Below are 20,177 nucleotides of genomic sequence, written 5' to 3'. Positions count from 1 at the left end.
TGGCGACCCGGAAGTACCGGAAAGGGTTACTTCCGGTTTTGCCACTCGCGCATGCGCAGAAGCGCAAAGTGACGTCATGCGCAGAAGCGGCAAATTGCAACCCACGCATGCGCAGACGGACTGCTGCGGGTTGTGTTCTTTTCATGTTGCGAACGGGCCTCTGGAATGGATCCCGTTCGCAACCAGAGGTACCACTGTATCGCAAATCTCCAGCCTCGTTCGAGACAGCAACATGCCCTTCAGTCAGGCTGTCTGATGCTTGCCCAATCTCTCTCTTTGCAGCCCAGCCACTGGCCTCAGGAGTGGGACTTGCTTGCCTGCCAGCCCGCGCCTTCGATGCTTTCCCTGGTGGCATGAGCGCTGGCAGGCTGCCTCCTCCCTCCATTCCTCCTCGTGCCGTGTAGGACAGTGGCTCCCAATAGCCGCTGTTTGCCTGGTGAGACTATTGCAGTTTGTGGGAGGCGTACGGCTCTGCAGTACCGTTCAGCGTCCCAGCTGATGTGCTCCGCCCTGGGGCAGCGCCGCCTGCCTAGCATCACTAGGAAGAGGCAGAAGCTGCGCGCGATGACGCTAACCGTGGCCGGCAACTGCCTTCTTCCTCCTCCCCAACATCATAATACAGTGGTACCTCTGGATGCGAACGGGATCCGTTCCAGAGCCCCATTCCCATCCTAAAGCGAACGCGACCTGCATCTACGCGGGTCGCGATTCACCGCTTCTGCGCATGCGCATGATGTCATTTTGAGCGTCTGCGCATGCACGAGTGGCGAAACCCAGAAGTAACGAGTTCTGTTACTTCCGGGTTGCCGCGGAGCGCAACCTGAAAACACTCAACCTGAAGCAACTTCAACTCGAGGCATGACTGTATCACGAAGTTTAGGCGATATATTGTGATATATCGCGATGTTGGAAAGCAGATAGCACCTAGCCCTAGTCTACAGCTGCTGCCCTTCCTCACCAGTGCTGATTCCTTCCCGTTTGCTTTGGTAGACAGCAGCAGGAAAAAGAGTGTTCACCCACTTGTTCAAGAGAAAGTGACCACTACCAGGGCATATGGGGAGAAGTAATGGACTGGGGACGAGGATGAGCAGCAGTGGGAGCAGCATGTGATAACAACAGGGCGTCGGACCCCTTCAGCACAGGACTAATGCAATAATGTGGGTGGCACTGTGGTCTAAACCACTGAACCCCTTAAGTTTGCCAATTAGAAGGTCGGCGGTTCAAATCCCCGAGACGGGGTGACCTCCCATTGCTCTGTCCCCGCTCCTGCCAACCTAACAGTTTGAAAGCACGCCAGTGCAAGTAGATAAATAAATAGGTAGATAAATAGGTACCGCTGTGGCGAGAAGGTAAACGGCGTTTCTGTGCGCTCTGGTTTCGTCACAGTGTCCCGTTGCGCCAGAAGCAGTTTAGTCATGCTGGCCACATGACCCTGAAAACTGTCTGTGGACAAATGCCGGCTCCATCGGCCTGAAAGCGAGATGAGCGCTGCAACCCCATAGTGGTCTTTGACTGGACTTAACCATCCAGGGGTCCTTTACCTTTACCTTAATGCATATGCTCCCTCATTAAGAAGCTAACTTTGAATAGTACTGTCCTTGTGCTGTACCCTTTCTGAAATAAGTACTATGAATTTAGCAGCAACCAGAAAACATTAGGCACTCTAGAAACTTGTAAGTGTAAATCTCTGAGCCTCTGGGGTTTTTTCTCCCCACATCTATTTTGAGTGAAAACTTCGCACTTTGAGCAAGACTTCCTGCATATTTCAGCTTAATATATTGCTGTTTTAAGTATCTAAAAACTGCCGAAACGTCCCAAGGGAAAGATGGCAGAACTGGAACTAGAATTGTGAAATAGATTCATTGCAAGGCCCCGAAATTCTAATAGGTGCTAACGTTATTTAAAAGGAAACAAGGTATTTTATTTATTTATTTAAAACTTCCAAAGGGTTGGAACCGGCTTGATCTAGGGATCACAGTTTCGTCTGGCTTCACCAAATTTGGATCAAGCAGTAGTTAAAAAGTGTGCCTGCATTCTCTCTCTCTCTCTCTCTCTCTCTCTCTCTCTTCCCCCAGCCTTGTCTAACTCTCTCTGTGTGCTGTTGCTCCCTGCAACTCCCATTAGCCCCAGGTATTGTGGCCAGGGGGCAGGAATGGAGGGAGATGCAGTTATGGGATATCTGTTGACTAGGGTCACAAGCTGTTGCTGGAATACAACTCCCATCATCCGTAGTGTCAGGGAACTGCCATCAGTGCAGAGGCGAGAGGTGGAAGGGCAGTTGTGTTCTAGGGAACCTCTGGAGATCTTGCGAAACAGTTCCTCCTCTGGTGAGGAGGAAAGCCCCGCCTCCAGTGGAGAGGGGGTGCAGGGACCAGGAGATGCTAGGGAGAGCCTCAACACAGACCCTGAGCAAAGCGGATGGGAGCAAAGTACCCCTTTGCCAGCGCCCACTCTGCGCAGTGGGTTTCGGCGTAGAAGGATGGGGCTCACATGACTGTTATGCTGGGGGAGGTACAAGGACCAACCATTCCCAGATTCTGCTAGCGACTGAGCCAGACATGAACTTGCAACGCTCTTCACTATAAATAAAGGTAAAGGTAAAGGGATCCCTGACCATTAGGTCCAGTCATGGCTGACTCTGGGGTTGCGGCGCTCATCTCACTTTATTGGCCGAAGGAGCCGCCGTACAGCTTCCGGGTCATGTGGCCAGCATGACTAAGCCGCTTCTGGCGAACCAGAGCAGCGCATGGAAATGCCGTTTACCTTCCTGCTGGAGCGGTACCTATTTATCTACTTGCACTTTGACATGCTATCGAACTGCTAGGTTGGCAAGAGCAGGGAACGAGCAACAGGAGCTCACCCCGTCACGGGGATTCAAACCGCCGACCTTCTGATCGGCAAGTCCTAGGCTCAGTGGTTTAACCCACAGCGCCACCCGCGTTCACTGTAAATAGTTTGCACCAAAAAAAAAGCTTGGAAAAGACAGGTCGGAGTCTTGCCTGTTTGCTCTCGAGCAACCACACCACCACCTAACACCTAGGTAGCATCCCTGTGGTCAGGGATGATGGGAGTTGTAGTCCAAAAACAGCTCGTGACCCAGGTTCGGGAAACCCTGATCTAGTCCAACCCCCCTGTGATGGGGGAATCTTTTGCCCAACGTGGGGCTCAAACCTCCAAAGTGCTTCTTTCTTGCTCACCATGGGAAGAGAACCCAGCATGCTTTGAGGCTTTCCTGAAGAGGACGGACCCTTTCCCCGGTGCTTTGCCGTGGCACAGCAGAAAGTCACCCAGCACTGTTGTTCCTGGGGGAAGTGTTGCCATAGCCAAAGGCATGTTATGGGAGTCACTTAAAAAGCAGTCTGAAGTGCCCCAGTTTGTGGCAGCTGGGTTGAATTTTTGTTTTTTTGAGGCCCATGCCAAATGAAAACCTCCACAAAAGTTGCTCTTTGCCAGATCAGTGACACCACAGAAATCTCTCCCCTGCCACAAAAAAACCCCTCTGAGTTTTTACGTACGTGTGATGGGTTTTCATGTTTGTAAAAGTTTCTAATTGGATGCAGAGTGGCTCAGTTTCACACCTGAGCAAGGGAACTTTATAGAACGGCAATAAACTTCCAGCTAAAACCCCTTAGCAATTGTATATCTGCTTCCCGGCACATTTTCTTGCAGAGGGCTACTCTTTCACTCTTCAGTCTTCCTTTTCTAGGAACCCAAATGCCTCATTATTGACTACAAAACAATTAGGCATTGATTTCCTCTTTTCTCTCTGTCTCCCCATCTCACACCCCCCTTCCCTCTTGTGTTTTCACAGGAGTGTAAAAAAACCTTGACGAGACGGATTCTCTCTCCCCCGTTTTTTAGAAAAAGTGTTGTGAATTTCAAGTGTGCAATCAAATTCATTAACATGCCTTTTGCACTGATGGGGATGTTTATAGAATCATAGAATCATAGAGTTGGAAGAGACCACAAGAGCCATCGAGTCCAACCCCCTGCCAAGACCAGTGGGACACTTATGTACGCTATGAACATATGAAAAGGGCTGCTGGGGCAAACCAGAGATTCATCTCACACAGCATCCTTTCTCCCACTATTGCAAAAACAGATGTATCTGGGAGTCCCCCAAGTAGAACTCGAAAGGCAGTAGTAGTCTTCAGTCCAGGGTGGATTTGATTTTAAATCAAACAGATTTAAATCACGATTTAAATCACTAGTCAGTAAGACTTGATTTAAATCGTTTTTTCACAGAAAGACTCATTCTTGCTGGTATCATCTTCATATTTACAACCAGATGAAGGTTTTGTTTTTTGGAATAATAAATTTTCAGAGGTGCGCTATATTAAAATAAAGTAAAAAAAATTTTTAAACAATTTATTTAACTAAAACAGTAACATTATAGCATATGTATCCATGTTTGTTAACTGATGTGGTTAAACACACACACACACATATATGCGCGCGCGCACACACATGCATATACAAATATACATATATATATATATATACACATAAAAGGTAAAGGTAAAGGGACCCCTGACCATTAGGTCCAGTTGTGGCCGACTCTGGGGTTGCGGAGTACAGCTCCCGGGTCATGTGGCCAGCATGACTAAGCCGCTTCTGGCGACCAGAACAGCACACGGAAATGCTGTTTACCTTCCCGCCGAAGCGGTACCTATTTATCTACTTGCACAATGTGCTTTCGAACTGCTAGTTTGGCAGGAGCAGGGACCGAGCAATGGGAGCTCACCCTGTCGCGGGGATTTGAACCGCCAATCTTCTGATTGGCAAGTCCTAGGCTCTGTGGTTTAACCCACAGCGCCACCCGTGTCCCTATATATAGAGAGCCATCATGAGTGGAGGATGCCACTGATAGGTTCCCCCACCCCAATGAATATGTCTAGTCCTTCTTAAAAGTCATCTAGGCTACTGTCACTACATCCTGTAACAGCAAATTCCATGCATTAATCATGTGCTATGCGAGGAAGTAGGTTGCTCTCTCATTCAGTTTCAGTGGATGACCCAGGTCTTAGGGGTGAAATTCCCTCTCTCCACCTTGCATTCTTTTATAAACCTCTGTCCTGTCCCCCTAGCCCAGTGGTGTCCAGATCTCACTTGGATGCTCAAGTAATGCGTAAAGGCAACTTTTGAATATTTAGGGTGCTTCTTCTTGTCCGTTTGAGTGTTTACAGGAATTATATCCCATCTTTCTGTTCCAACTGAATGCTTAAGGTGTTTTGCAATATAATAAAAGCAGTGCAAGATAGATATTAGGATATATAATTGAAATTTGCTTAAAACTAAACGACAGCAGAGCGAGAACAATATACCCGGGAGGCTGAAAACCGTCAAACAGAAGGCAAATCAAATGCTTGCCTGAACAACAAAAAGTCTTGGCAGCAGAAAACCATAAAAGACAGGGCAAAAGGAATCCCATAAGCCACAGTGTTTCACAGCCTGGCCACTGCTACAGAGGCAGAGTTCAGACATAATGCTAAACTATGGTTTAACATGGGATGCGGGTGGCGCTGTGGGTTAAACCACAGAGCCTAGGACTTGCCGATCAGAAGGTCGGCTGTTCGAATCCCCACAACGGGGTGAGCTCCCGTTGCTCGGTCCCTGCTCCTGCCAACCTAGCAGTTCAAAAGCACGTCAAAGTGCAAGTAGATAAATAGGTACCGCTCCGGCGGGAAGGTAAATGGCATTTCCGTGCGCTGCTCTGGTTTGCCAGAAGCAGCTTAGTAATGCTGGCCACATGACCCGGAAGCTGTACGCCGGCTCCCTCGGCCAATAAAGCGAGATGAGCACTGCAACCCCAGAGTCGGCCACGACTGGACCTAATGGTCAGGGGTCCCTTTACCTTTACCTATGGTTTACCACAGGCATTCCCAAACTCGGCCCTCCAACTGTTTTGGAACTACAGTTCCCATCATCCCTGACCACTGGTCCTGTTAGCGAGGGATGATGGGAGTTGTAGTCCCAAAACAGCTGGAGGGCCAAGTTTGGGGGTGCCTGGTTTAACACTACAAGGATGAGTTGCAAAGAACCTTAGTCACACACGATCCCTCTTCTCTCTCCCTAGCATAATGACAAAGAAGATGCACAAAGCCTCCACAACCATTTTAAATTAACCGCAGTTTGTCGTGTTGTCAGAACCCTAAACTGTGGTTAATTTTAACTGTCCTATGTTGAAACAAGCCAGTTTCTTAAGCTGTGGTTTGAAGTTGACTCATTTTAACAAGCTGCTTTTAAGATTATGTAGGTTTGTTGGGCTCAGATGGCACAGCAAACTATGGTTTGTGGAAGCGAAAGCTTCTGAACTCTTCTCAAACATGCTCAGAAGGAAATGGGGGAAGAGGAGCACGTGCATCTGAAGCTCACTATGGCATTTCACAATGAAGGTGCGGCAGCTGAAAAGGCCCTGCTCCTAGTGCTCACCTGCCACATTTCAGATGGAAGGGGGAAATGGAGCAAGAAGGCTGATTGTTGGGAGCCTGGTCCTGACCCCTTTAGGGTTTTACAAACCTTCACTTTGAACTGACCTTGGATACAGATAGGTAACGGTTGAAGATCAAAAGCAACCGGCTGGCCATTTCTAGACAACAGTCTAGTGACAGTAGCATTTTAGTTTCTGGTGCATTTACATTTCTGAATTCCAGAAATAAATGTTTTTCAGGGACATCTGGTCACCTGTTGTTGGAGATGAGTGCTGGACCAGAAGGGCCTTTTTGGTCTGGCTTCAGATCTAGGATGTTACTTCAGGGAGGGGGGGGGAGCTAAAATAAAAACGCAGTGTTGAAGCTCAGCCACACACAAAACAAAACCAAACAAACCCTGAAATACTCCAAACTTAAAAAAAGACCCTGTCAGCAGGGATAAAAGAAACCATGGGTCAGCACAGGCCAGCTGCTTTATCTAAGCTAAAAAATGCCAAATTGTAATTTAAACTGAAATAGCATCATGGGCAGCTGGAGGCTCTTTTGACAGCCCACGAGTTGTATATCTAATCTTAATTAGAATTTAGGGATGTCGCTGCTTTTTAAATAAACCAGGTTGCCGTGTTTGTCCAGGTACCGGATTAGCTGATTTTTCCGCAGCGCTCCGTGTTTACGAGAGCTAAAGCCCTTGATTTATTTCAGATATTGATTTTGGAATTTATGACGGATAGTTTTTCAGAACCACCTATCACCCCGGCCGTCTAATCGTTCCTCTAGTTAGAGATAGACCGTGTATACAGTATTTGCAGCATAGATCTGGGCTGGCTTTGTTGCTTTGCTGTGCTTGGAAACCTTGCTAATTTGTGAGTCTGAAGAAGAGATCCGGTTGCATGGATCTATGATTCCCACAAATCGCAAGGCCTCTAATTGATTTTGTGCTAGGGCTGGGACTCCACCGGTCAATTGACCAGTCAAATACTGTCAGTTGACCTGTCAATTGGCAGCTTATTACTTGACCACAGTCAGATATGATCAAATATTCCATGAAAACAAAATATGCCCTCTGGTAGGTTGTGTTAATTGCTTGATGGTATCATCTGGTAGCAGAGGCAGGTGTGAAAGCTTTATCTCCCCGTCCCCTATGCCACGGGAGTATTTGTATGTATATCACGTATATGTGCATGTTTTCTTCCTTCCTTTCCAAGCACAAACATTTTTTTAGGAGCAGGCACCACCCATCCCTTCATTATCCCCATTCCCGGCAACAGATTCTGTGGTTTATAGTTGCTATTAATTTTGCTTAATTTCGTTTTAAAGCAAAATTTGTAACTGCTTGGGCTCGCTCTGGGATTCTAGGATTAAAGCCAAGAAGAGTTGCTCGCTGTCTTCAACATCATTTGCATAACATTTATATTTGCAGTAACATTGTGAGCTGTAAGCAGTAATTGACTTACAACCATTTTTAATTTAATTGATTCATAACAAGAGTTATCTGAGGTGGAATGTAAACCTCCAGTTTTGGCAGTTGCGCTTCTGTGCTGTGCTGTATTCAGATGAACAATTCCTTTTCCCGAGAACGAACTTGAAAGTACTGCTTCTGCCACTTTGCAGCTGAAAAGTTGGCTGTATACAGCACTGATTGGCTAGAATCTGTGACCACCAAACCCTCTGCCCAGATCCAATGAGAATAGCCTTGCTACTTTTTAAAAGAAAAACTGAAACAATGGAAGAAAAATTCCTTCAAGCAATATTCTTTTAAAAAACACATTTAAAAGGCAGACAATCTTCACTGAAGCATGCTTGGATAGGTGAGATAGATGCTGAAATAAGTAGCATTGGAATCACTGATGAGTATCAGTGCACTTTAAGCAGGAAGGGGCCTTGAGTTCTCCATAGGGGTGCATGGAGAGCAGTGCACATAGGTAAAAGGTAAAGGTAAAGGACCCCTGGATGGTTAAGTCCAGTCAAAGGCGACTATGGGGTTGCGGCGTTCATCTCGCTATCAGGCCGAAGCAGCTGGCGTTTGTCCACAGACAGTTTTCCGGGTCATGTGCCCAACATGACTAAACCGCTTCTGGTGCAACGGGACACCGTGATGGAATCCAGAGCGCACGGAAACCCCGCTTACCTTCCCGCCGCAGTGGTACCTATTTATCTACTTGCACTGGCGTGCTTTCGAATTGCTAGGTTGGCAGGAGCTGGGACAGAGCAACGGGAGCTCACCCCGTCGTGGGGATTCGAACCGCCGACCTTCTGATCAGCAAGTCCTAGGCTCTGTGGTTTAAACCACAGCACCACCCGCATCCCTGTAGAGCACATATAGCTCCCAGTACAAACCACCTTCCCTTCTCTAGTGGCCTCTGCTATGACTCAAGTGGGCCATTCAAGCCTTGTGGAGACCCTGCATGCATGACCCCACGCATCACAACTCTGGTACTTCTCTAGTGCCCTAGCAAAGAGGTCAAATAAGTTCCCAGAGCATACGTTTTTTGCTAATTGCCAGCCTGTAACTCTGCCCATCGGGTTTTCCACTTAAAAGTCTTCCCTTCACTTGCTACAGGTGATGAGACTTTTCAGCCTTGACTTAAGCCCTAACAAAAACCCATCTGTAAAGTGTGTTCTCCCTCATGGAGAGCACAGGTTGCGGGCGGGGCTGACAAGACACCTCACTGTTACTAGGCAAATGGTTTGGCCATCCTGTAAGCAGGGGCGGGCTGTTACTGAGGAAATTTAGATGTTGCCAATTAGTGATTGGCAGCCCTATTTGTTAAATACAAGACACGCAGCAACGGATGTCCTCTTTCGCTGCATGCTTCGGATCACCTGCCCTCCCTTCCCTAATGTTAGGCTGTTTGCTTGACCTTGCTATTGCCTGTCACGTGGTCGTCTGCTTTGGGGCAGGGGCCCGGTAGGAATTTTGCCATTTGGCTGATTAGTGTGTGCCATGCCACTTGGTTTTCACCTACCGCGTAGCAAATCGTCACAACTTGTAAGGTTTGCGGTTAGGCATTGGTCTGGAATTGGTTGCTGGGGGGTATGGATTCGGCTGTGCCTGCCCCCCCAAATGCTGCTGCTGCTGCTGAAGGGTTTTACCGTTAAAGGAACCCAGGGGCTCCCCCATGCTTTTGTCCAAAACCCCCTGGCAAGGGGCTAGGGCCACGCAAGCCCCTGGGAGCATGCTGGGGAGAGGTGAGGCATGGTTCCCAGTCCCGTCTCTCTCCCCAGGTGACTTACCCTTCCTGACTTCGCGGGGGGTGCGAATGTCAGAGCTGTCCCCGTGCGCGGGCAGTTAGTGCTACCAATGCCTAAGCAACCACTCACATTGCTGTATTTGAACAAAGTTGTGGCCAAAATTATGCCAAAAACCTTAAAAAAAAATTAAGTGTCAATTGTGTTTTTCTTGGGGGGGTGTCTTGGGGACCTCGATGCGCAAGAGTTTCTTGTAGCGAAAACGTTCGGTTTTTCGGGGTTTTTTTTACAAATGTTTCCTTTCCTATAGAATGCATCCCTGTGCCTTGTGCTGTGTTCAGTCTGGTATACATTACGGAGGCGCTTAAACAAAACCAGCGTTTGACATTACTCTGTTTGACAGGTTTTTATATGTTTAATTTACTCCCTTGTGTTTTTTGGGGGTGTGCAAATGGGAAAGGCGAAATATCAAATAAAAATACATTATCCACCTTAGGCTTTCTCTCTCTCTCTCCCCACCACTGCCCCCGACACCCCCCCCCCCTCGGCTGCCTCCGCTGCCAAATCTCATGTCATTTTAGTGCGGTTATTTTTTCCAAAGAGGCAACTATTACAGCGTCAGCCCCCATATTGGGGGGAACAGCGGGGCGCCCAAGATACGTATCTATCAGCAGCTGACAAGTCATCATCAGGGAAGTAAATGGATGATGTTTCAGCTGCAGGGCTTTTGGAGATAAAACCTGCCCTTGTTACGAGGAGAAATTACTCCTGCCTGATGCACACTGTTGTCTTTGAGCTAAGCACCCCCAGCCTCTGACACTTGCTCTGACAGGGCTGCTGATTACAGCCTGGCCCCACATTAGACAGAAGATACTGAACAATTCTCTCTCTCTCTCACCATTAGAGCTGCAATAACAAGCCACTCATTACAGTTATTTGGGGAGGGGTGGGAGACCCCTCTCCCCCTCCCTCCATTCTGCACATGTCATTTTTAGCCATTTACATTTAATGAAGCCCTTGAATGCAACCATAAATTGCGCCTCAAATGATGGACAGAGTTGGCTTACACTTGAGTGGTCCAAAATAACCCCCCGAAAAACCTGAAGATGAAGCAATAATTACTCTGGGATTGTCATCCCGTAACAATAGGGAGGAGTTGGCAGGGGCTCTTTAAGTACATAAGGGTGTTTGAAACTGTCTTGCTTGATCAGACAAAAGTCTCATCTAGAACAGCTGTAGCCATGTCTTGATTTTTTTTCGTCCCTCTGTTCCCCAATGCATTGCGATTTGTCATCTTACTAGGGGAAAGGGGCTTGCTTTCAGAACTGGATTTCCCAAGTTAGTGTTCTCCAAACTTTCTCTCTCTCTCTGGAAAGCCCATTTCATATTTGCTGAGGAACCTCTGAACATCTACGACAGAATCTCTGTGCAGCACAGAAGACTCTCGGACATATTGTGTGCCAGTTCATGGGGAACATTGGCTAGGCCTGTTTAGCACCGGCTGTCACCCTGTGTCACTTGAGCAGGCCCCCAGAATGGGCCCAGAGCTCTTCTGCGGCTGTGCAGAGGAATTTGTCAAGGAATTTGTTAGCCATTACTGATATTCTAACTAGGGAATCCCGGATAATCTTCCAAGGAACCATGTCTAGAGCACCGTTTGAAAACCACGGTCCTACGTTAACTTCTGAAAAGACTTGAAAGACAGCTCATAGGAATAGCCAGCTGTATAGACCGTTGACTGGAACATTTATGACCTAGACTAGACTTAGCTGAATTGGAGCATATCAATTTATGAATGGATTTAAAATTAAATGGCTTTTCTGTGATAATGCTTCAAAATATATGCAGAACAAAGCTTAATCTAACCCATTGGCTGGTAAAAATGCTCCTACCTGTCGCTGACGAATGCAGCCAACATGCTCAGATAGTTCCTGCTTTAATTGGTTGCATTACAGGCAACTCCCCACTTGCGCATGACCAGCACACATGCTAACGCTGACACTCACGTTAGTTTTAGCACCCAAAGGGGGTGGGGCAGGGGTGGACCAAACCAGAAGGGACTTACGCATGCCCCACTGATGCACGTTGTGGTCAGTAACAGAACCCCAGCGTGAGCAAGGATTCCCATGTATTTTGCTTTCCCCACTTTTTGTAGGGAGGTGTCACGTGCTAAAACCGAAACATGTTTGAAAACACCACTGCTCTGACAAACCTTCAGAATCAAGCTCCAGAATCAAAATTCTGAGGCGTCTGCTTCAACTACGTCTGGGATTTTTCCAGCTCTGTGTGTTTGTCTGTGTGTCTCGGTAATGGATGTGTCAGAGAGTAGACACATATCATGTGATCCTGGTACAGAGTTCTGCAAATTCTTGAGCGCAAAGTGCTGGATTATGCTTAAGTAAACATTTGAAATATGCTACAGAGTTGTGTGTCATGTCTTCCCTAACTAGACCTGCAAGGTGTGCACTGTTCCAAGTAAGTCGTATTGGTTGCGTGTTGCGTACGAAATGTATTGACATTTAACCGGCCATCTAAGTTGACCCTGCAGTGCAATCTTAACTGTGTCTATTCAGCAGTCAGTCGTATTGAATTGATTGGGGCTTATTCCCAGGTAAGAGGGGTTAGCCTTAAAGCGCAATCCTGTTCCCACTGCTCTGAGAGTAAATCCCACTGAACCTAGGTAGGGCTTCCTTCCGAATAAACTTGCATTGGGTTGTACTACTGAAATAAGTACAAATGTTTTGAAAGAGAAGAGGGGACCCCGTAAGGTAGTCTACAAAGTGCTATAGCAATGAACTGAAATATAGAAAAAAATACCTGTTGAAACAGCAGAGTTTTGTGGCTTCTTGAGACAAACGAATTCATTGTGGTGTAAACTTTGGTGGTATAAGCTGTCTGTCTCTCACACACTCACACCCAGACCCAGTGAAATATAATAAATGCAGTAAACCTAAACTTGAGTTAGCACTTTTCAATGAGTGAGATCTGATTTGATTAAGCAAAGATAAAAATAGGACAGGAAATAAAGCCAGGAAAAGAAATACCAGCCAAATGCAGGCTGAAATGAAAACATTTTTCCTTCTCGTCTAAAGAGCACCGTTGCCTTGTGTCAATAGGCAAAGCATTCTGATATTTAGGGGCTGCAATTTTAATGCACTTGTTCTTAGTCAATGCAACTCCAAGCTGATCCCTCCCTCCCAAAGTACATACAGTGGGATTGATCTCCTGGTGTACACGCTGATATACGGGCAATGTGAACAGATAAAATGGGGAATAACTTTCCCTGCAACGGCTTGCCAGTATCCCGTTGTGCAGCAGCGGCAGTAGCAGATTTCAGAGGGGCCACTATTTTTCCCTTGCTCCCAGCCTCTGTCTCTGTGTCTCCGACATAGGACCGAAGGGGTCTGTGTGTGGAGTTATTGCTTCTGCCGTGAACATATATTATCTAGCACCGATTTGCTTATTTCATGCATGGCTGTAAGCTGGTCCAAACATGCCAGATGTGCAAGGACCTGAGGGGCCTTGCAAGGTCATGGCGTGACTAAGTAGATGTGAATGAAGATCCTGAGTAAGAGCAGTGTACAGTGGTACCTCAGGCTAAGTACTTAATTCGTTCCGGAGGTCTGTTCTTATCCTGAAACCTGAAGCACCACTTTAGCTAATGGGGCCTCCCGCTGCTGCCACGCGATTTCTGTTCTCATCCTGAAGCAAAGTTCTTAACCCGAGGTACTATTTCTGGGTTAGCGGAGTCTGTAACCTGAAGCGTATGTAACTTGAAGCGTATGTAACCCAAGGTACCACTGTAAATACCTTTCCTTACTTAACCAGGCCTTTCTTTTACTGAGTTTGTTAGAAGAAAATGGGTACCAGTATCCTGGAGGTTAGCCCTTGTGATTTTAAAGCCGTGGAAATTGGCAATGTGTCCAGTGATTGGGAAGTTCCTCTGGTTAAGAGTGTCCTTATTTTATTTTTTTCCAGGTCCTAATAGCCGATGACTACTCAGACCCATTTGATGCCAAAAGCGAGGGCAGCAAAACAGGCAAAGGAGAAAACACTGGCTACATGGAACCATATGAAGCCCAGAGGATCATGACAGGTAAGGATGTATATAGAGTGGCATATGCCAAGTTATGGGTGCGACGTTTCAGCCAGTGCTATTGCTATTCCGCTCTTGGTCATTTCACTGAGGCTTACCTGAGAGCAGCACTCAGGCTGACCGCACTACTTATGTATAGAATTGCCAAACCTTGCTGACGTAAGCCAGCAGACTTCTTTAACCAGTGCTTTTGGCTTCCCCGCATGTACTTCCCTTCCTTTTCCAGAACTGGATGGTGGTCCAAAGACTGAAAACGCCGTTTGCAGTCTGTCTGCTTGCCATTTCAAGGCTCAGTCCAGGATTGAAACCTGCCAGAAAGCTGCGATTGGCACTGGGATCCTTCTTTATCTTTGTAGAGGCAATAAATAGTCACGTGCACATTCTTCGTGTGTGGCATTGCATGCATAGTGTATGTGTTTTCCTCTAAAGGAAGTAAGCAGCCTTGATTTAGAGGAATAATATCCTAATGTGGAATATGGCACTCAGTAGAGAGGTTGTTTGGCTTGGCTGAAGTTGCATTAGGGTTTGTTTGTGGCACATTGATCCCATGGCAATGAGCTTGAAATAAGCAAACAGCCTACTGATTTTCGATGGTAGTTTGCTTTGGGTCCTTGAATTTAATTTCAGATGAGAACACTTACTGTTTAACGTATTGTGCACACTGAGAAGGTTTCTATAGCAGGGTTTTGTTTCAAACTGCTTGCAGTAAATTACACAAATGGGCTTCTTTATTAAATGAGATTTAGAGCCTCTAAGACTTCTGTAGATTTCCATAACTTCCAAATAAACCTGTTCAGCATTGGAGTGCTAGTTTCATCTCAGGAAAAACCTGTCTCCAGGTTCAAGGAAAATAACAGTTTCAGGTGGATTCATTGTTAATCTGAAACGTTTTGGTGTATGTCTCTCATTGGCGCCTTGGTTTTCTTCCTTACAAACGCATTTATTTTTATGTGTTTATTTTGTTGTTATTACTGTTATTTATTCTGATTATTTTTACCGTGTAATTGCTTAATGGATACACTCTTCGAGGCTTTTAAAAAAGATGGTATGAATAGATTCTTGACGTTTGTCTTAATTCAGCATTTCTCATTCAGTACAGATAATAACGCTTAATGGATTGAACTTCTGTTTCTTCATGAATGTTAATTTCTTTCTCTGAATAGGAGTTCCATAGTAAACAGAATATAGGGAAAGGCACAGGAATTGCCTTGCTAATTATGATGCACATTAGCAGCCATGTCAGACAAAACAACAGATGTAAATGTATCGCCATTTTTGAGGTTTGAGTAAATTGGCTGCGCAGCCAATCTATTTTCAAGGTTTTGCAAGTCTTCAATGTATAGGCATAACGCTGTCTAGGAAACTCAAAGGATATCCAGCAATACACTGAATGATTGCAGTTTCCACTCTGATTACAAATAAACATTTATATATTCCTCAAAGGGTAGATATGCATGATGGAGAACTTGTAATGTCACAAAGCTTACATACAATCCAGCTGTTAGCGTCTTAGAGGACTACAGTGCATCTTAGAGCTTTGGAGCACATTCTGTAGTCAGTAAGGGACTGTTGCCCCTGAAAGATATTCTGTGGCAAGTCTCTGCTGTATTATCAAGAAAAGGGCCATTCTACATGAGGTGGCTCCTCAGAGAGGTTGGAGCTCTCTCCTCAGTGGCTAACTACATATTATAGGGAATGTGGGTGGTGCAGTGGCTTGCCGATCAGAAGGTCGGCAGTTTGAATCCTGGTGATGGGGTGAGCTCCCGTTGCTCTGTCCCAGCTCCTGCCAACCTAGCAGTTCGAAAGCACACCAGTCCCAGTAGATAAACAGGTACCACTGTGGCAGGAAGGTAAACGGTGTCTCCTTGTGCTCTGGCTTCCGTCACAGTGTCCCATTGTGCCAGAAGCGGTTTAGTCATGCTGGCCACATGACCCGGAAAACTGTCTGGGGACAAACGCCAGCTCCCTTGGCCTGAAAGCGAGATGAGCAGCCGCCACAACCCCATAGTCACCTTTGACTGGACTTAACCGTCCAGGGGTCCTTAACCTATAGCTTACCTTTTACATGTTATAGGCAAATGTGTTTAAGAGAGCCCCAACCCAGAGCTTCTTTTTTAGCCAGAGCTCAGCTGTGGCGCCTCTCAGGTGGGCACCATTGCCATTCTTAGAGAACAAGGGAGAAGTTCATGGTGAGCTCTTTTTTCTAGAAAAATAGCGCCGCCCCAACCCTTTTTAAAGGGAAAAAATTCTGCTTCGTGGGGAGGAAATTGGGTGAGGAGAAGTAGTGGTATGATTACCTCTTTCCCTGCCTGCCATTTCTTTGTTCCTGATAGATCCCCATGCATACTTTTTTCTGCCTGTGTGGTTCATGTTGCTTAAGTGTATATATGTGTATGTGGGAAAGACAGAGACAGAGCATGCTGCTGAGAGCTTTGAGATGAAACAGGACATAAATTGAACACATGGATGAACAAATAGGTAGTTGACTGCTCAGGTGGCCTGAGCTTCTGGTTCATGTCTGTGCTGTGGCACAATAATCTGTTCTCTCTCGTGCGCACACACACGGCTGCTGTAGAAACATGCACACTATCCCATTCTAAGTCCACCAGGTCAGGGTCTGGTCTGGAACCATAACACTTTCCTCCTGAGTAAACTTTAGTGTCACTAATTGGGGCCGTGACTTTCTGTATGAATCTGCCACATAAGAATAAGAAATATCCACTTGCAGTTTTTTAAAAAACCAGAGATATATATTTTCTTACTCAGCTTTACATGCAAACCCTGTAATTAAATTAAAACTGTTGCATGTGCATGCAACAAACCAATATTTTGAGACTACTATGTGAAAAAAACCCTTGTCGATTTTTATCCATTGAAATGTTAGAAATGAACGTTTGGATGAATAAGACTTTTTTGTCACTTGAAGCAATACTGTGCATATTTAAACAAGTACAAAAGCAGTGTATAAAAGAGAGAAATTAATGTTAATGTCTCTATTGATTTCTGTAGAACTAGATAGCCTGCTGTTTAATTATGTCACAGCAGCACTTAGGCAATAGCCTTGATAAGATTATTTAATGGGTTGAACAGCAGGGCAGAACAATAAAACTGATTTTTTCATTTGTCTTATTATGGCCGGCTAATCTTTGGTTAAGGCTGCGCAAAATTCTCCTTGGGCCCTAGGCCTCTAAATGTGTTCAGCAATCTTATTCTTGCTAAATTTATGCCCTTTACTTTATTCCAGATTTGCTTTTAGTTTTTCCCTCGGGGGTGCAAAGTTTAATGGATACGGCGCTTTGAATACTCTTCTAATCCATTTCTCAAGCCCCGCCAACAATGGGATGTTAGCTTAGGCCGTGTCATGGGATCTGCCTGCAGCCCTTCAGGGAGATATAGAATCCATGAAATGGGAAGACTCACAATGCTCTCACTAAAAGTCCAGATGTAAAATTACCATGTCTATTATTAATGAAACACTTAAAATATGGTTGGCCTGGGGTAGACATGACATGATATTTCTCATTGGTGTGGAGAGTGTTTGAATGGAACATCTGGGGAACCTTGGCTGTTTCTATATGGAGCAAAGCCCTTTGTTGGAGCATTCCCTCCTCCCAGACTCTTCCCATCCTCCTTTTGTGTGGGGCTACAGAGAACAGCACAGTACAGTGGTGCCTCGCAAGACGAAATTAATCCGTTCCGCGAGTCTCTTCGTCTTGCGGTTTTTTCACCTTGCGAAGCACGGCTATTAGCGGCTTAGCGGCTATTAACAGCTTAGCGGCTTAGCGGCTATTAACGGCTTAGCGGCTTTAAGAAAAAGGAAACAAACTCGCAAGAACTCGCAAGACGTTTCGTCTTGCGAAGCAAGCCCATAGGGAAATTCGTCTTGCGGAACGACTCAAAAACCGGAAAACTCTTTCGTCTTGCGCGTTTTTCGTCTTGCGAGGCATTCGTCTTGCGAGGTACCACTGTAATTGCTTGCAAACATTCCAGGATGCCATGTGGAACAGCAGACAAGGACTTTCTTGTACAGCTGCTGGAGAGGAGCACTCCAGCTTGCCTCCTGAAATGGAACCCTTCCCAACCCCACAAGATCTGCTGCTGATGTCTCTCGTTGAAGGCAGATCTGCAGGTGGGAATAATGGATCACTTTCAGGAGGCAGACTGGAGCTCTACTTACTTAGCAGAGCCACAAATTAATAGGCGCTTGGCTGTTCTTTGGGAGCAGGTTAGATGTTCCCTGTGAATTCTTCCTTTACAGATCATGCAGACCGCTGGCCTTCAGCTGCGTGGTGGTGGTGCTCCTGTTGTGACCTCAGGCTGTGAGCCACTAGTGCAGAGCTTTCCAAACTGTGCGTCGCGACACGTTAATGTGTCAGCTGCATTGTGCAGCGCAAATGCTCCCCGCGCTCTTCCCGGGACTGGAAAGGGGTTAGTTTAACCTTCAGTTTTCTAGTAAATCTGAATTACCGTGTCGCAAAGTGATGCATTTCTTAAAAGTGTGTCACCCAGAGCCGTATTTCCCATTGTTTACTGGCGCGCTGCGCCAGGGTGCTGGCCTCTTAGGGGCACCCCAGTGAGTGGGAGAGTTGCCGGTGGCTTCCCCTTTCCCTCCTGTACGCCCAGCAGCTGCGCCCCATCAACCATATGGCTGACGGGCGTGCAGCTTGCTTCCCAAGCCTCTGTGGAGGGGGAAGTGATCCCCGTAGAGGCTTGGGAAAAGATCAACAACTCTGGGAAACTGGGGGTGAGGCGCCAGAGGGATCTTTGCACCACGGTGCAGGATATGCTTAAGACGGCCCTGGTGTCACCAACATGAAAAGCTTGGAAAGCACTAGTCGGTCAGAAACCTACAAGTGTGGGTCAGGACCCACTACTAATGGGTCACAACCTGATCCAAGGTAGGTCACAATAGGAGTGCTACCACCATGCAAACCTATGGCAAAAAATTAAGAAATGGGTTCCCAAATGCATGTTTGGCTTAAAAGTGCGCCCTAGATCTTAAAGAGGTTGAAGATATCTAATGTGGAACATTGTGGGGAAGTTCATACAGTGGTACCTCGGGTTACAGACACTTCAGGTTACAGACACTTCAGGTTACAGACTCCACTAACCCAGAAATAGTACCTTGGGTTAAGAACTTTGCTTCAGGATGAGAACAGAAATCGTGCAGCAGCTGTAGCAGGAGGCCCCATTAGCTACAGTGGTACCTCAGGTTAAGAACACTTTAAGGGTAAGAACGAACCTCCAGAATGAATTAAGTTCTTAACCTGAGGTACCACTGTAATTAGTTTTTAGTGAGAGGCTCACCTTTCCACCATAAAGCCTGAAAGCAGAACGTCATTTGGTGCTTTTACCTGGGATGTGGTGAAAATTGCACTAGCGGCTAACCATGAGTCAAAACCTTGCTGGCTTGCTCTGACTTTTCTTACACATCCCCACCACTTCCTACTCTTTTCACATGTCCCAGGCTGAGCTTGCCTGGCCTAGGTGCAGCCGCCGCCTCGTCCATATCTGCACTTCTTCAGAATTAGTGAGCAGAACCTGACGTACATGATTGTGTATGTCTGGAATTTCAATATTGTAAGTAGGCCAAGTCATAATGATTTTTCCAGCACAATATGTTATACCTCCCTCCTCCTCCTCCTGGTTTGTAGCACAGTCTTGTGCCAGGACGTGTTCATTCCCTCGGTGCTTTTAATTTTCTTTTCGCTTTGAAATAATCTCTTAATACTTGGCATAATTTTAAGGCAAACGAACTCTGGAATTTTGGGAATTGGCATCTCTGACTCCAAGCCAACGCAGACAAGAAGATGAACTCATTGCTAGGGCTTTCTCATGGGGATCAAAGAGTCAAGAGGATTTTGAAACAAACTCCACAGTGGAGAACTGTGGAGGGGCATGTGTTTGCGTGGGCTTTTCCCCTCTGATAATCAACGGGACTTAAAACACGAGTGCTGCTGTTTGCAAAGCTGTGTGGAAAGCCATAAATGAAATGGGAAATTGGTGGCGTGAGTGGCTGTGTGTAATGGCACATAGGAGTCAGTCAGCCCACTGTTTCCTCTTGATCAGGGATGTCCAACTCCCAAGGGACTGTGATCTACTCACAGAATAAAAAACTGGCCCCCTTTTTTGGGGGGGTTTCAGGTCAAAGTTTTTGAGCTTTTTTTAGGAAGGAAAGTCAAAGTTGTTGAGCTTTTTGGGGTTCGGGTCAAAGTTTTGAGCTTTTTTAGGGAGGTATGTAGACTTTGGGGGGTTCAGGTCTAATTTGTTGACCTTTTTATAGAGGGGCAGGTCATGCGCGAATGGAGGACGGGCCTATCCACACAAAGGAAAAGGAGCCCGCAATCGACCCAAGCCTCCCAGGTTTCCCAAACTGGGTCGCCAGCTGTTTTTGGACTACAGTTCCCATCATCCCTGACTACTGGTCTTGCTAGCTAGGGATGATGGGAGTTGTAGTCCAG

General features: G+C 46.4%; 1 protein-coding gene across 1 annotated transcript in view; it reads left to right on the top strand.

Annotated features, from left to right (window-relative positions):
• The window catches only part of SHB (SH2 domain containing adaptor protein B), a 156,690-nt gene that overhangs the window by 47,031 nt on the left and 89,482 nt on the right, over positions 1-20,177 (top strand). The window contains exon 2 of the mRNA XM_080986758.1: positions 13,599-13,716. Within this exon, the coding sequence (XP_080842884.1) occupies positions 13,599-13,716 (118 nt within the window). The remainder of the gene's footprint in view (positions 1-13,598; positions 13,717-20,177) is intronic.

The sequence above is a fragment of the Podarcis pityusensis genome (genome assembly GCF_964106645.2).
Source record: "Podarcis pityusensis genome assembly, chromosome: 17".
NCBI lineage: Eukaryota > Metazoa > Chordata > Lepidosauria > Squamata > Lacertidae > Podarcis > Podarcis pityusensis.
This window is presented reverse-complemented; position numbering and strand designations above follow the sequence as displayed.